This window comes from Geotrypetes seraphini, chromosome 3 (genome assembly GCF_902459505.1).
Source record: "Geotrypetes seraphini chromosome 3, aGeoSer1.1, whole genome shotgun sequence".
NCBI classification, from domain to species: Eukaryota; Metazoa; Chordata; class Amphibia; order Gymnophiona; family Dermophiidae; genus Geotrypetes; species Geotrypetes seraphini.
In genome coordinates, this window is record NC_047086.1 from 361,128,986 (window position 1) to 361,146,876 (window position 17,891).

The window sequence follows — 17,891 nt, forward strand, 5'->3', positions numbered from 1 at the left end:
CAATGAGATAGAGTGGCTGGCATTTTTATAGTACATCTTTTTATACACTGCAGAGATAGTTTTCTGTATATGTCACCTTTACGTTTGCTAGGTATTACTATGTACACGTTTTATCATTCTACATCATTTAAGTGACTGCACACGTCAGTAACATTCATTACACTGTCCTTATCAAGCTGTCAGGTTACACTATGAGCCAGTAGTTTTGCTGCGGTTTATTGGCAGAATTGGCTTGGCTGGACAGCTAAAATAGTACCACAATGTACATGTCTTATCATTTTACGTTATCCTCCGTGCTGCATTCTTTAGAGATACTCTCTACACTGATTTCATTCAGCTGTCACGTCATGATGTTTTTTTTGAATAAAGTACGCTAGCAGTTCCGCCTTGGTCCGGCGGTTGGAAGATTCAGAATTGACTCGGCCAGATTTTTTCAGCAGCGGTATGTACTTTTTCTTTGTATTTTTTGGGCTAACCATTCCTAGCCGTATAAAGTTTATGAGATAAATGGTCTCGTATGAGTATTAAAGTGTCTTACTCGCACTTGACAAAGTTTCATTTTGCCTTATTTTCTGATGTGTTTTGCAAGTCACGAAGTTTTACAAAACCACCATCACTTGTAGCACTCAGGAACTCTTTTTGGAAAGAAACTATTTTGGGTCTCCTGAAGCAGGGATCGAAACAGGGCCGCGTTGGGACCCCATAAACCCTGTTTATGAGCTAAGTGACATCTTTATTAGTTCAAGTGCAATGACAGTTGCATGTTTGATACACGGAGAAAATTATTAAGTCATTTTTGAATATTTGAAAGACTTTAAAATCTCAAGAATTGTAACTCATTCAATCAACAGCCTTTGAGAATGTGATCAAAGATTTTTTATAAATGACAATTACTGGAAGGTAAACCCAAGGGGGGGGTTTCAGCCTTCCCTTCAGAGTTTCATATCTCCGAGTATTTTTATATATACTTTTTTGATCACTCTCTATAGGCTGATTCCATTTAAGAGGTCAGTTGTGCTCTTATTTAAACATATAGTTGCAGCAAATAGCCCAAATGTTAAGCCTAAATAGGAACCTTACCCCAAGTAAGTTCCGTGGCACATATCCTTCTCGGTCATTTAAGCGAGCCCACCACCACTCAATTTCATCTTCATCCTCTCTGCGCAGGATGGTCATGCAGTCTCCTTCCTTCATGGGCAACTCATCCTCATTCTGAGATTCTAAGTCCCAGAGAGCATAAACCACCCCTCGGTTCATGATCCCCATTTTTTCCTGCACACCTGCAAAATATCAAAGAAACATAGCCACATATTAAAAATAATATGCAGTTCTGTATCAACAGGGTGGGATGACCTTACTATGAAAGGAGTATACCAGAAACAGCAAACAAACCATGATTGGCTGAGGAGCATTCTTAGAGCTAAGGCAATAGTGGAAAAATGAAGAACAATATTCAGCTCTCATTTCCTAAAAACATATATCTTCTCTAATTTACATATGAGGAGGAAATAAAGGACCCCTTTTATCAAACCGCAGGCTTGTGCGGTAAATGCTCCAATGCTCATTCAATTCCTATGAGCATCGCAGCATTTACCTTGTCGGTCTCTACCACAATTTCATAAAAGGAGCCCAAAAAGACTCACTATAGTAATTCCTTTCAAAACCTGCCACTATCTCCCCATCTATCACTTTAGAACCTAAAATAGAAAGTTCTAGGTGGAATCATTCTAAGACAGTATATTGCAAACTATGTGCCATGAGACGCTGGGAAAGAGGAAAGGCGCTGTCTGACTGCCTACATGCCTCTCATAGCGAGAGGCACATCCTGTAGGCAGTCAGCCAGTGCCAGCGCCTCTCCTCTTCCCTTCCAGCATCCCCCACTGGCAGCTCAGGGCTCTGTCTGGAGGGCCTCTGCGCATGCGTGGAAGCCAATGTGATGATGTCACATATGTGCATGACGCCACTGGGTCGACATCCGTGCACTTCCAAATGCCTCGAGCTGCGGCCACCACGTTTAGTGTGCCATGGCTTTGCAAAGTTTGCGAGACACTTTTCTAAGGAATAAGTTACCAAGATCAAGCAAAAACTAACCTAGCGAGAAGGTGGCACCAGTGTCAGTAAAATTTGAAAAATCAAAGAGCCCCTCATGTGATACTTTTCTAAGGATATGAGCATCACACACATTTTGTTTCATCCTAATAAAAGGGAGTGCAGCAAACTAATGCTAAACAAAAAATAATTTAGTCAGAAAGAAAGGGATCACCACCCATTTTTTTTGGTTTATTGACATTTTATGTCCAATGCTCTTCCTCGATGTCTATGGTTTTGTAAAACAAAATAGCCAGTTAAAAAAAAAAAAAAAAAAGTTGATATGATTGTCCTGTGTATAGAAATATCCTACACAGAAAACAGAAAATTCATTTCATGTTCAAACATATAGAAAATGGAGAGACCAAAAGGATATAATTTGGTAAATTCAAGGACTGTCTGCTCAGCAAACCGACAAAGAACCCAGAAGTTAATTCTCCCATTATAATCATGAGCTCTTTGCTATTGCCTTGACAATATAATATAAATGCAAATTAACCATTCGAGAAATGAGCAACAAATGATCTAGTCTAGTGACTATATACAAAATATTTCTACAGCTACTACTTAATACCTTGTTCCAAAGGCATTTTGGTAAGAAATCAGCACTGCAGTATTAAAATCCACCTAAAATTCATTTACACCAGTAACATCTCCAAGCTAAGGCTGTAATATATATAGCTCACTTCTCTATATAACATGTAACTGCCGATACTCACCATAGAGAAATTGAGAACACCGACTGTAACCTTCTTCCATTTCCTCACACTTATCTGCAGCAGTCTGCAGGTCGCTATATGTCATGGCAAACACCGCTGCGCCTGACTCCACCAGAAACTTGCACATTTGCACATTATTACAAGAAGCAGCACAGTGCAACGGAGTCCTGTAAATGTGGAAGAGAAAAACACACTCGATATTAGATTTCTCTGAGCTATTTCAGCTTAGGTTGCCCTCTACTCACATTCTGCAACATGCAGCCCATTCCTAGCAATGGAACAGACCATGCTAGCCAGCAAATAGGGAGATGCACCACACTCCAAGGACCCTCTCTCTCAATGACTACAAATGAACAAAAGCCTGCTACCAACTGCCCGTCTTAAAAAAGATTAGGTTCCTACCATGCTAATCTTTTCTAGTAGATAGGTGTGTAATTCTGGACAAGTGGGATATATCCCTGTGCCTGCGAGCCATGCAGAAGAAATCCATGCCAGTTTTTTAATCCCTCTTATTTCACTAAAGGACTCTGGTGCACTCTTCAGTTTTGTTCCAAAGAAGGCAATAGCCCCTTCTAGAAACACATGTGAAGTAGAGGTATGGGGAAACTCACTGAAGAAGAACTCTGTTCTGCTCTGAAGTTATAACAAACATGTTAAACATTGATCAATCAAACCAGTGAACAATCATGCCAAACAGAACATTTAAGGAGCTCAAATAATACCCCAAAGTGCTCTAGCAATAAACCATACTTCATACTCTTTTAAGGTTTGACTGGCATCCAAACAATAGGTATGGATATGAACATTCTGAGTGAGACAGTAGTCAGGCACAGAATTAAATGACAGGGTGGGGCTCTAGAACACCCACACCTATCTATTAGAAAAGATTAGGTTCTTACCTTGCTAATATCTACTAGATAAAGATATTAGCAAGGTAAGAACCTAATCTTTTTTTCTGTGGGACAAACAAAAGCAGTTGCAGAAATCTACCACTGCACCAGTCCGCAACACTGAGGATCTAAAAGCGGAATTTTCTCTTGCCGCTGCATCCCGTCTGTAAAATTTGGACAATGTAAGTAGAGTGGACCAAGTCGCTGCCCTAGAAATCTCCTCGAGGAAGACTGCCCAAGCTTCTGCCCTCAAAGAAGCTATGCTTCTAGTCGAATACATCTTTACGGAAACTGGGGCCTGTTTCCAAAAAGCAATATATGCTGAGGAAATGGCCTACGGATCTATCTGGAAATCATGGCTTTGGAAGCTGGTGCACCGTATCTAACTGGATTTGTAAGCACTGGTCAGATAACCCGAACTTGTTGGTAACCTCCAGATATTGAAGAAGCACTCTTCTTTAGAATCCAGTCCTTTATCCTGGAACCAGTGGACTGGAATGCCGGCAATCTGACTTCCTGATTGATATGGAACGCTGAAGCCTTAGACAAAAAAAGATGGACTGTTGCACAAAGACTCCAGCTTACGTAAATTTGAGAAAAGGCTCTCTGCAAGAAAGGGCCTGTAGCTCTGAGACCCTCCATGCTGAGGTAATGGCCACCAGAAAACTGTCTTGAGAATCAGATCCATCCAGGACACTTTCTTCAGTTGCTCAAATGGAGCCTGGCTGAGACCCTGCAAGACTACATTCAGATCCCAAGAAGGGAATGGAGGCCTCGCTGGGGGCCCGATATGTAGTGTTCCTCTTAGGATTCTGGCTAGGTATTGAGGAGATGCTAGCATGGTGCCTTAGTCTCAAGCTCTAAAACTAGAGTCCTGCTACTTGGACTCGAAGGGACACTACTTTGAGTCCCTTGTCAAGGCCAGCTTGGAGGAATACTACCTCCACAGAGACTGGAGTTGAGAAAGGCTCTTCCTTTTCCTTTGTGCGTCAGTGCTAGAAAGTTTTCCATGCCTTAGCATAAGCACAGACCGACGTAGGCTTTTTGGATCTGAGCAGAGTACCAACGACTACCTCTGAGTATCTCTGCACTCAAGAGCCATGCCTCAAGAGTAAAGTGATCCGGAACTTCTATGAACCACTGGCCTCTGAGAAGAAGGTCTGGCTTTACCCGTAGGTTGAAACCTGCGCCTCTATAGAGGCACACTAGATCTGCATACCATAGCCTGTGTGGCCAACCTGGAGCCACCAGAATGACTGCTCTTGAATGGCTTGCAATCCTGCAGAGAATGTGGCGTATCTTAGGCCATGGAGGAAATACGTACAAGAGCTCACTCTTTGGCCACAGCTGGGCCATAGTACCCAGGCCTGTGCTTCCGGGCTTGGAGCTCTGACTGAAGAATCTGTCTGCCTTTCTGTGTCTTGCTGTCAATATCCTATCAAACTTTGGGCAACTCCAGCAATGAAGCATGGCTTGGAAGGCTGCTGAAGACAGCGACTATCTGTTGTGGAAAATGACTAGGAGAATGTCCATTTCTGCTACATATGCTTCTGAGAGAGTATGAAGGTAAAGCTCAACCCACCTAAACAGGAAGTGAGCTTTCAGGCTCAGCTGTGCAATCTTGATGCCTCCCTAGTGATTGACATATGCCACCGCTGTAGCACTGTCTGAGAAGAATCAAACTGCTTCTCCCTGCAGACTCTTCTGCAGTCTCTCTAAAGCCAAATGAATGGTTCGAAGCTGTAAACAGCTGATCAAGCGCTTCCTGTGGGAAGCCAACCAACGCCGCTGGATCAGGTGTCCGTTGCAGTAAGCTCCTCCCAGCCGAACAGGCTGGCATCAATTGTCACAATTTGATAACGGAGGAGCATACCCCTTGACAATACCTGTGGACAGAGCCACCAGTCCACCCTGGCCCAGGCTACCAGTATCCACAGCAGGGAGCATCTGAAATGCATCCAATTTAGGGGATCACGAGAGATGAATGTATTCTTGAGAGGATGCATGCGAGCCTCTGCCCAGGGAACTTGTCTATTGTGGCCATCCTGGAACTGAGCACCTGGAAGTCGTGCCACACAGAGATGGAATAGCCCGCAAGATCATTATCTGAGTGTAAAACTTCAATCTGCGTACCTGTGGTAGATGGATGCAACCACCTGCTGTGTCAAAAAAAGACCCTCAGGTATTCCAGAGATTATGATTGAATCAGTTGGCTCTTTCGAAAATTCATTAGTCGACCCTGGCTCTGCAGGACCCAGACCACATGATCCACTGTTTGCTCCCCTTCTGAGGAGGACGACTCTAATAAGCCAGTCATCCAGGTATGATTGAACTTGCAAGCTCATCTTGCACAGCTGGGCAGCTACTACTACAATCACCTTGGTGAACGTGTGAGGTGCTGTTACCAGCCCAAATGGAAAGGCCAAGAACTAGTAATGGTTTTCCACGACATAAAACCTCAGGCATTCTCTGTGGTCTGGAAAAACGGAGCAAGTGGCCAATTGGTTAACACTGAACAGGTTAAAAATTAACTCTCAAAAAAACCCCGACTATGATTTTCTTTCTCCTAGTAAATGCTTATTGAATCTTCCATGTTTTACCATGAAAGGCCCTATATTCTATGTCTATTAAAATTCTTGTAGTAACCTTGGACAATACTTTATCATTTCATTCTCATATTTCTAGAATTGTCTCCATCTTCATTTCTTACACTGTCAGCTACATGCTATGCGCTCACTATTAAATCGAAAGTCACTTCAGATTCTTTTGCACTCTTTTTTCAAAGCTTGATTATTGTAATTCACTCTTAATTGGTCTTCCTCAATTTCAGCTTATGCAAAATACTGCACTTCATTTATTGTATCATCGTTGTAAGTTTGACCACATTACTCAAGTCTGAACATATACTTCCAATTGCTTACAAAATTCCTTTTAAATACAGCATTCTTTCCTTTCAGATTCAGTCTTTGGGCCTTCCTTCTTTTTTGGCTAGTTATTTGGTTCCTTATTTTCCTTAAAGGAATCTTTGTTCTTCTCAGCAAAGTCTATTGACTGTTTCTTCTTTTAGGCAAATATTTTTGGATGTTAACTGAGACTCTTGTTTTTCGGTAATGGCTCCTATTTTGTGGAAATCTCTTCCACTATATTTAAAAATTTAAAGGCATAATTAAAGGCTTCTTATTTTATAATAGTTTTTGAGTCAACATCTTTATAACTTAATTTTTAGTTAATCCAGAGCAAGTTTTTCTCTTTCCATTTACCTTTTGTTGTTTTCCTTCCCTTTTTATCTTTAATATATTGTAAATCTTTCCCTAGCTCCTTTTTCCCATTTGTATCTGTTTGTTTTGGGTATTTTTTGGTTTTGTTATAATGTGTTTATTGTTTTTAGAAATGTTTCCCTCTGCTTTTATATTGTAAACCGCTTAGATTTAACTTTTTTGTTAATATCTGTGGTATATCAAATAAACTGAAAACTGAAACGGGCTCTGTCAAATCCAGAGGCCAGAAATTCCCCCAGAACTGCCACCACTATGACTGCTCATTCTGTCTCCATATGACGTAGGATCCAGAAGGGATCTCCCCTCGTCTGAGCCCTTGCAGGGTACAACAAAGTATATGGAGAATGTGCATGAGCCTTAATCTTTGGATGGGACCAACTCTAACACAGAAATCTAACAGCATCTGAGCTGTAACTGCAACCTTGCTTGCTTTCTTCTGGACACCCAACTGGAGGAGTCCACCAACCAGTCCGTCAAGGGTTGAGCAAATTTGGGCTTGTAACTACTCTGAATGGTCTACCAAGATCTGTGCCAAGGCTTCCGCATAGTCCAAGAGCCATCCCTTTATTTTCAGGGGAACTGCTCCATACCTGGCATCATTGTGCTTTCGTGAAGGTTGAAGTGTGATGAAAATTGGAGGCTTGGCGCCACCTGGGACCTGAGCATCTCTGTCTAAATCCCTGGAAAGATCTCCAAGAGGTGGCTCCCACTGAGGACTGCTGAAAATGCTTGAAGACACGAAAATTAGACTGCCTGGAGCCACTAGGGGGTCACAGTCAGCTGCCAGGTAGAGAGGTCAGCCGACGATCTGCCATGCTAATCATATAATCATCCATTCCCATTCAGAATAACATTTAATCCTTGAAAAGAAGCCTGCTGAGAATGGCCTTGGAAGTGGAACCTCCAGTCTATTGACTGATCCAGAGCATTCTGTGAGGTGAGATCGAAGAAGCCGAAACTTTGATCATGACTCCAATGATGTCACAGAGAGCATCGGCTACATAATCCACTCTATCTAATAGGAACTAGTACAAAGGCTGGCCCTCCGCCAGCTCAAGACTCCGCAACCTGTTATGACAGGTGCATGTCACAAAGAAAGCTGCTGCTGCTGCTGCTGCTGCAGCTGCTTTGATTCACAAGGACAGCACTTTGAATTGTCTATTAAGAATCATATCCACTTTGCAATCTATATAACATTTAATACTACGCCTCCTGCACTTGTCAGGGATATGTGTTTGGTAACCTGTGCTACCAAGAATCTACCTTGGGCTGGGTGAACAACTGCTCACACCCCTCTGCCATAAGATACTGCTGAGTCATTATCATGGCTACTGTGAGGGATCCTTTAGAAGTATCCCAATGTTCAGGGATCAATACAACTATACCAGGATGCCAGGGAACTCATAAGACTGGGCTCTTATTTCACTTATTACAGAGCAGGGAGCATAGAGAATCTGCTGGGAGACTAAAATTAACTTCCACAAAGAATCAGGAATATATCTAACAGAGCTGAGAGTTTGAACAGTAGGCTGACCAAGAGGCCATCTCCTTGATTGAGGGTCACCACCATATCTGGTGCACAAGCACCTGCCTGCGACCCTGCAACTCCCAAAAGGGAGGGCTCACTCTGTGACTGTAAGGGCCCTTCATTCTCTGAGACTATCCTCTAAGGAGGATAATTTTATATTAGATTGTAAGCCGCTTAGATGGCTATAATCGTATTGCAGGATACCAAATTTTAATAAACTTGGAAACACGAAGACTCCCTCAGAAAGGCCCACCAGAACCTGACCAGCCTCTGAACTTGAGGCATATGCGCCCTGAGAGTCCCAACCCCCTCGTGCGCTTCCTAGGGCACATCCTTCTGGCACTGAATCTTCAGGCTGCCAGTCTGACCAGTGTATGACTGAGCCTCCAACCCCCATGGACCTGTGGACATGAAAAGCAGGGGAGGCGAAATGCAGCCTGTACCCTGTGAGATCCTGCTGAGCCCCCTACGGATACCTAACAGCCTGTGCTTAAGCCCCTGCAATGCACTAGGCGAGCAATGATAGAAGGGGAATGGACACCAAGCTCCAAAAAAGCTTCTGAAGGCTGGCCACAAGGGATCAGCCTGTCAGCTGCAGACTTCAGTCTGCTTCTCCTCCATGCAGGCAGAGCTGGGTCCTTGACTACGGGAGCTCATAGCACCAAAATCAAGCAAAAACCATGAAAAAGACTGACAAAAATTAAAAAATAAGTCAAGCACAGCAGATTAGAAAGACTCCTGGCTCACATGCAAAAGGAAAAACTGAAGCAGCAGAACCCTCTGGTGAAGAAGGAAAATTTAAAACCTGGAGTGGATTCCTTCTGCATGGCTTGCGAGCACTGGGATATTACTCGTCCGTCCAGAATGACACACCTATTGCACTAGAAGAGATAATGCTGTCTTTTGTACAAATCACTGAGGAGACCCTACCTTAGAATGTTTTGGAAATTGCACTTTTGTAAGTCCTTAGAGAGGATGAAAGCACTTCAGGAGAGGTTTTACAAAATGATACATAGATTTCAATACAAGCTCTACGCAGGGAAGCTTATGGATTTCAAAACGGGAAGGCAAAGGAAGGGATATGATAAAAGCATTAGAACACCTGGCAGACTTCCTCACAGTATATGATACTATTTTCCATAAGAAGATGGGATTCAAGGCCAAGGAACCCTGGTATAAAGCTTGAAGGAAGATGGACAGAGGCTAAATAAGAAAGAACAAATGCCCGTCAACTCATGCAAAATGGACAGATTTCAAGCTTACTTGAGATATAAGTACAGAGGTAGTAGTAAGCAGAATGGAGATCAGGTAGGCTGGTGATAATACAGAAAGCAGTGGTAATTAGGTACAATGAGCTCCGGGTCTTTATTTGACAATACACTCCTTTTTTATTTAATAAGATAGTAATACAGGAATGAGAGATTCTCCTTACCATCCATCACTGTCGGCTGCATTTACATTTACACCAAACTGGACCAGAAACTCGACAATATCTGTATGCCCTGCACACACGGCATTGTGAAGTGCTGTAATGCCCTCGTCGTTTGGCTGGCTGGGATCGTCTACCTATAGAACAGAAAACTTCAGTTCAGGAAATCACTAAAGACATCTATTCTCACTGCAATCCAGGACTTGAACTCAATATTGTCTGACCCTTGATGTTACTCTATGAATCCTTATTAATCTTGTTGTAAGCTGCAATGATTCCTTGCTGATAATTGCGGGGTATAAGAAACGGTATGGTGTAAGTTAATATAACAAGTAAACCTTGCTAGGTTAAACAAAACCCATTCATTTTGTAGTAAGACTACTTATATAACTATTCACTGGAACTAGGGAAACAAAGGACAGATGAATTTAAGTCATACAAGTCTCAATAGAAGAAGCCAGGATTATCAAGTAGAAAAGATGTACTCCTAGAGGTAGATCCATGGCAATTTGTACCAGAAGCCACCGATCCTCAGGCAATCAGACTTCACCTCCACAGCAGCTTCCCTTCTTTCATGGACTATTGGAGCGTGCACCTCTAAATATTGGTCTGATATGTGGTATGTAAAATCAACTTGAAATTAGTGTCTACAGAAAGCACTATGCTATGTTGGCTCCCCCATACACATAACATCCACCACAGCTCCTGCCATATGATACAGACTATGGTACAGAGATGACTTTCCTGTGAGGCATTCTTCTTAAAAAGGAACACTTAACATAAGTTTTAGAAAATGACATGGTGACCGTTATCCATGGCTAGCTGTGGGTAATCCACCGAAATGGGGGCAAAAATTCAATTGGATGCTGTGATGTGACATTGCCCCGTGGACAATGCCCCGTGGAGTGGTGAATGGCCTTGTCCCCACAGTAAAAGATCTGCCACAAGTTGCCTCCCTTCGCACCCCTCCAGGTCAGAAGCCCCCCTCGTAATCGCACGTCCAGCAGCTGCCTCCCCTCGTGAGTCCAGCAGCCATCCTCCCTCCCTATCATGGGTCGAACAGTCTTCCACCCTCAGCACCCAATGTGTTTGCCACTGTCCTGCTGAAGCCAACCGAGAAGGCTATCCTCCAATGTCAGAGCTGACATTGGAGGGAAGCCTTCCGGTCAGCCAGGGATCCCAGGTACCTCAACAGTCCTCCTTACAGCTGGGCTGCTCCTTCCTGCCTTCAGCAGCACTTGTTTGTAGGGACACATGCAGTGGGGCTCTTGCATACCTTAAATGGCTGATCCGGAAGCCAAGACGATGCTGTCAGCCACATGCGGCATGCAAGAGCCACTGCATGTGTTCCTGCATAAGAACATAAGAGTCTCACTGGGTCAGACCAATGGTTGGTTCATCAAGCCCAGTAGCCTGTTCTCATGGTGGCCAATCCAGGTCACTAGTACCTGGCCAAAACCCAAAAAGTAGCAACAGTCCTTGCTACTGATCCAGGGCTAGCAGTGGCTTCCTCATGTCTGTCTCGATAACAGACTATGGATTTCTCCTCCAAGAAATTGTCCAAACCTTTGTTAAAAACCAGCTACGCTAGCCACACTTGCCACAACCTCTGGCAATGTGTTCCAGAGCTTAACTATTCTCTGAGTGAAAAAGTATTTCCCTGTAACTTCATTGAGTGTCCCCTAGACTTTGTAATATTTGTTGGTGGGCAATGGTGAAAAATGCTGCACATGATCCGGGGGATGAGAGAGGGAGAAAGGTTGGATGTGGCAGTAGAAGGAGTATGACAGATGCACCATGGATCTCTTTCCCTTTCCCTACTCCCTGTACACAGGTGGAGGGGATCATAGAATGGTGAGATGATGAAGGCAGGGAGATGGGCATGGGGGAAATACTAGAAAGGAATGTATAGGAGACAGAGAAGGAAGATGCTGAACATGGGGAACAATACATACACAGAGATAGAAGATGGCTGATGAACATGGAGAAAGAAGAAATGTCAAATGATCAGGAGACCCAGGCACAAAAATATACCAAAACATGTGAAACTATTTACATCTTTTACTCTGTATCCAAGATTTCACAAGAAAAACTGGTGTTCAGTTTGGTTCCAGATCTTCCTCACTCTACCACCCTTTCCATACACAAGAAGTAATGTTGCATTTAAAGTTAACAGCTTCTAACTACGAGTCAGAGATTAAGATCAGGCAGAAATCACTTTTAGCAGTTGGGAAAATAATATGCAAAGATCCAGAGGCTGTACTTCTCCTATATCACTTGCGGTGACTCTAATCATCCCTTCCAAAACTGATAAGCAAGGAAACCAATCCTTTGTCCTAGGAATTTTAAAAACTACCCTTTTTCCTACAAATATCCAGCACCAAAACATTTCTAGATTATTCTTCATACCTCAAAAATAATTCTCTGAACAAGGTCAAATTCTCCTTCCAAAGATGAATCTAAGAGCAAAGCAAGTGGGTTGAATTTCACTCTCATTCCATGGCCAATCCTTTCAGAGTCGTCCTTTCGCAAGTTAGTCCTCTTGCCCTGAGAAACAGAACAGATCACAGGTTGGAATTTTTAGTCTAGACTGGAAGTGGAGAACAGCAAAATTAAACCACTGCAGAAAGATGACAACACGAGTATAGTAGATATTCACTTAAGCAATAATTTTCTCAGGAAAAGCCACCATCAGTGACTGGTGGGTGGTAGCCAAAACTTGAGAAATTGTTCTCCTATCAAATTAACACTTTAAAAATTATGTTTATTATTTCTTTCCCTAGTTATTAGCTAAGTGCAGTCTCCCTATCATTTGAAATCACTAATTCAATAATTATTGAGGAGCTATGTTACTTCCTGTTGTAATGAATTATCTTATGATGATCCAGTGATAAAAATTATTTGTTACAGGAAGAAACTTGGCAATACTGAATTGCTATAACTGAATATTTACTGCTACCTCTTATGATGGCACCATTTTAAGTTTATAATTTGAAAAAGAAGGATCAAAAGGAGTCAAGTTGGTAGAGTGCTAGTGACAGCACTGAGATTGTCTTTTAAGGGAGTACATAGCATCTTCCTTGGTTGGAGGCTATGCCCTACTCCAGACACATCTAAATTGGATTGTGCAGAATTTCCTGCATGTCCTGATTCCTGAAGCTATGCTTCCTTCAAGGCCTCTGCTCGAGGATCCTTGCTTTAAAGTTCAGACCCATGGTTTCTGTTCCAGCACCGAGCTGAAGTTTTTCGGCTTTCAGGCCTTTCCTCAGACTGAACAGCCAAAGAGCCTCTTTTGGCCTCGAATGACAACTTTGAGGAACTACACTTGAATTAAACAGCGAGAAAAGTTCAAAGCCCAAAAAACTTGGGGCGACATCTCAATGTAAATGTCACAGCCCGAGACATCATGAGAGTGGGGAAGAGCTTGATGGGAAAGTCAGCAAAATTAATATCTTGGTCTCTGAGTTCACAGCAAGATAAACTCCATTCAACAATTTCAGTGGACAAAATAATTAAACGAGGGGTGGGGCGCACAGTGTTGCTGCAAAAACCTAGGAAGGAACTATTGTGCACTGGTGAAGAAAATGCCTTTGGCAGAGGGCTCTGGTAAATTCTGTTTGGTTTGAATATGGTCACATGACTCACTTTATCTTCATGAAAAATTTTTAACATTTTAAAGTAACTCTAAAAGGTTGCCAAGGCCTACTGAAGTGAGTAGAAAAATAAGCAAAGAATTAACACGGTCATTTACAGGCCACTTACAGTTATCCAGAATCCAAGGTAACCATTAGCAAATTATCAAACCAGCGTTATGGGAGGAATTTTCAGATTCTGCAACTAGGGCCCTGAAAGTTCATCTTCAAAGTCAAAATCATCACGAGATATTGTTTTGAAATTGCGTCAGTAGGCCGGCATGCCAGCACTGCAGCACACAAACAGTGATTATGACATTAAATTACAAGGTGTACTTATCCTCCCTAAAATACAAATATGAAATGGCAATGTTCTTTTGGAAACCTTGGGAAGGTAACAGTCTTCATGCCTTTACCTGCATTTTAAACCTTTAAAAACGGCTCTCTCTTTTGTGGTCCCTATAATACACAACATTTAATTCTATAAAGCAGTGTCTCACAAACTTTGTTGAGCCAAGGCACATAGCGGCTGCGGCTCGAGGCATCAGGAAGTGCGCAGACATCACGCGCATGTGTGATATCATCATGTTGACGTCTGTGCATGCGCAAAAGCCCTCCAGACGAGCCCTGAGCCGTCAGTGGGAGGGGGGGGGGGCGGTTGCTGGCAAGGAAGATGCGAGGAGAGGAGAGACGCTGGCGCAAGCTGATTGCCTACAGGATGTGCCTCTTGCCACGAGAGGCATATCCTGTAGGCAGTCAGCTGGCACCGGCGCCTCTCCTCCTCCCCAGCGTCTCATGGCACACCTGAAATCTCAAGAGGCACACTAGTGTGCTGTGTCACACAGTTTGTGATACACTGCTATAAAGCAACAGCAGCAGTATAGGCCATTGATTCTGAAAATACGTCAGATCCGTCTGTCAAAGTATAATGAACAGCAGCTCTGGAAACCACTCTATCGTCTAAAAAACTTATTCTTAAATGACCATTTTACCCCTCTTTTGTGCCTAGAGAAAAATAAGGACATAAGAATAGCCTGTTCTCACGGTGGCCAATCCAGGTCGCTAGTACCTGGCCAAAACCCAAAGAGTAGCAACATTTCATGCTATCGATCCAGGGCAAGCAGAGGCTTCCCCCATGTCATAATACCAGACTATGGACTGCACTAAACCAGCAGTTTAGTGCAGCTACCTAAGGGGTAGATGCACTAAGCTGCAAATGCTTCCTGATTGACTGTATTCTACCACAAACTACAGAATGACACGGGGACAAATTTGTCCCCGTCCCCACAAGAACTCAATTTCCCCGTACCGTCCCTGCCCCGTTCCTGTAAGCTCTGCCTTAACAGCACAATTTCGAACACTTATGATTTTAAAGTGCTTGAGGCTTGTGCAGATGAGGACAGAAAGGGGCAGGGACGGGAAAATGAGTTCCCGTGGGGACATGGAAATATTTGTCCCTGTGTCATTCTCTACCACAGGCCACTGGCCCTGGTCTAACATCCATCATTTCTAGATCTATTGATCTACTAACGTTCATCAGTGCCCCTGATGAAGGCATCCTTGGTGCCGAAACTTGGATCCTTGGTGGGACTTTTTAACAATAAAGCTTATATATTGGGTGTTTTTGTTTTTTTTAATTCTTTATTCATTTTAAAACTGACAAACAAGTGATTAATATTAAAATATTACATTACTATTAAAATATACAGCACTTGACATTCTTATACATATAATCCATTAAAGTAGAAATTATAACCCTTTCCCCCACCCAACAATTCTTCAACAGAAATCCAATCATTAAATAAAAATATTAATCATCCAATTTCCCCCCTCCCCCCAATAAAATACATGTATCCATGTAGTTTATATATTGGTTGATTAGGACATCTCTCTTTGTTGGTGGAACCAAATTAAACCAGAATCCACACAAAAGCAGCAATTTTATATAAAACTTTACAGCTCAGAAAGATGTATTAAAGTTTCTTTTGCACAGACTATCGCAAAACTATCCCTGCAAAGCCATTTGAATATTAAAATGAGCTAAAAAAACCCCAAACATTCCACATTAACAGCTCAATTCCTTGTGGGTCACTACATTGCTCTTAAACAACATATATTTTATATACTCTTTATGATCAATATTGCAGCAGCTGGTACAGTCTCTCTATTAGTACTAGGTTCAATTTTCAGCTATTTTATTGATTATGAATTTTGTTTTCTATTTTGTTATACCTTTAGTATGTTGGGGGTTTTTTTAATTCTGGAAAATGAAATTATTGAATGATATTTATGTTACCTGTATAGATAATAGTGTAATATGTGGAATATCTTTTGTTCTTTAGTATGTTAATAAATGTTTATTCAGATGCTTTAGTTAGATTGTAAGCCTTTTGGACAGATAGGGAACTTCTCAGCACCTAGTTTATTTCCCAGTTTGTCTGTATTTTCCCCTGTCTGGAGTTTTTACAAATTTTTTAAAATTATTTTGAACCCATTGTTTTTAACTTTGTTAACCGCCTTGATTTGACAATTATTAAGAAAAGCAGCATATCAAATTAACTATACTGTAACTAGATGAAAAACATTTACAGTATTTATTTCCAGCAATACTTACAGGAGGCATAGAAAACTGTTCTGTGATTTCAGGGGGGCACATACTGGAAGAGTCTTCTCCCAGGTTCTCTGGCTCTCCTGATGGATATGGAGGAGGAGGGTAGGGTGGATATTCTTCCAGATACACATCAAGTGGCATGGCTGCCTCAGGATTCTCCTCTTCTACAGGAGTGGGCAGCAGAAAATTGTCAGGCATGCCCTCTGGTACGCAGTCTGGGCCCAGCACAGGTGAAAGTATCTCAATATCCACTGTGCTTGGGTTCTCAGCTTCTCCGATGGAGATAAGTTCTGGAGGAGGAGGAGGAGGAGGAAGAGGAAGAGGGGGAGGAGCTATCTCAATTTCTGTGATGGCATCTCTCTCGGATTCTGTGCCTTGTGCAATCTGGTTTTCTGTTGAGCTCTCAGGTGCTACAGTCAAAGTGGTTTGTTTAGGAGCAGAAATAGTCTCCATGGCCGCCAGGGTGGTCCTTTGGTATAAAAGTTTTTGAATATTTGGCCCATTTGGACCTTCTGGTTCCGTAATAGAGCTTCGTTTCTTCAAAGGCCTTGGTGCATTTGATAATTTCTTTCTCAGGGCCTCCAGATCAGCATCGCTCTGGTTTCGATAAGGATTGGATAGGAAAGGCAGCAGTTTGGTAGGACTGAGTGGTCGGGGGATTCGTTCTGTCTCCTGAGTCTCTTGGCTAGAGACGATGATCTCCAGCTCAGGCTCAGGGCTGCCCTGGCAATGTATGGACGGCTGCCCCTGCTGCTGAGTCTGTGCACCATTCCCAGGGATAACAGGTTTTCCATACATTGCTAATAGCAATTTAGAAAGACAAGGAAAAAAAAGAAGACATTTTACACTATATAACATTAAAATTGGTATTTATGTCTGATATCATCTTTAAGGTAAATCACTGTTAAAATTCATAATATTCTAGCTCACTGGAGCCTTTGTTTTTTGATATATTTAATAGAAAAGTTCTAATAAATTTATGGAGATCAATATTCAAAAGCACATATGCAGTTGGCAATGGTTATTTTTGCAGACGTGAGAGAGAGAGAACTGATCCAGCAGTGGGGAGTGGGACGTTTCCTTTAAATAAAATGCATAAGAATGCCTTCTCAATTAAGTACGGTAGTATTAAACATGGACTCGTTCACTGAGTGGCTCTGGAAGTCCTTTTAGAATGGTGACTAAAAAAAACAACAAACTGATATAAAATCATACTTGAGCAGAGGCTAGGGCTGTCTGCACCACCACAAGGATAAGTTAGCAGTTATGGGCCTAGCTAGTATGTGAGGGAGGACACAAGTGGTGTGCTTATAAAGAGAGATTAACAAAATGGGCACTGTGGGGAAGACGTGGAGAGGCAGCTGTAGGAGTACATAGAGTACGAAGAGATGCTTTTAAAAATAGAGGACATGGAAAATTGATCGCAGAGGAGTATCTGAAACAATGGTGGAAATCTGATATGAAGTTACAAGGCATCTATATCTAGCAGTGTTTCAGAAAAAGGGAGTATAGGACCAATCTGGAGAGTTGCTTTTGGAGCAGGCATACAGGGTGGGGGACCCAAAGACAGAAATCAACCCAGGGATATACTATAAATATGTACTCCCTCAAATATGTTGACAAAAGAATGAGCATCAAAGGCAGCCTGGAGGTGAGGAGGCTGCGTGTCCTGAGAAGAGGCCGAGAATGAAGAGGTCGGCTTCGTTTTTGCTTTCG

General features: G+C 42.4%; 1 protein-coding gene across 3 annotated transcripts in view; it reads right to left on the bottom strand.

The window, feature by feature from the left end:
* Positions 1-17,891, bottom strand: part of TP53BP2 (tumor protein p53 binding protein 2) — a 138,571-nt gene that overhangs the window by 4,457 nt on the left and 116,223 nt on the right. For all 3 annotated transcript variants that reach the window (XM_033938942.1, XM_033938943.1, XM_033938941.1), the window contains 5 exons: positions 16,179-16,975; positions 12,342-12,479; positions 9,936-10,069; positions 2,808-2,974; positions 1,081-1,280 (listed from right to left, as the gene is read on the bottom strand). In XM_033938942.1, coding sequence (XP_033794833.1) covers positions 1,081-1,280; positions 2,808-2,974; positions 9,936-10,069; positions 12,342-12,479; positions 16,179-16,975 — 1,436 coding nt within the window. The remainder of the gene's footprint in view (positions 1-1,080; positions 1,281-2,807; positions 2,975-9,935; positions 10,070-12,341; positions 12,480-16,178; positions 16,976-17,891) is intronic.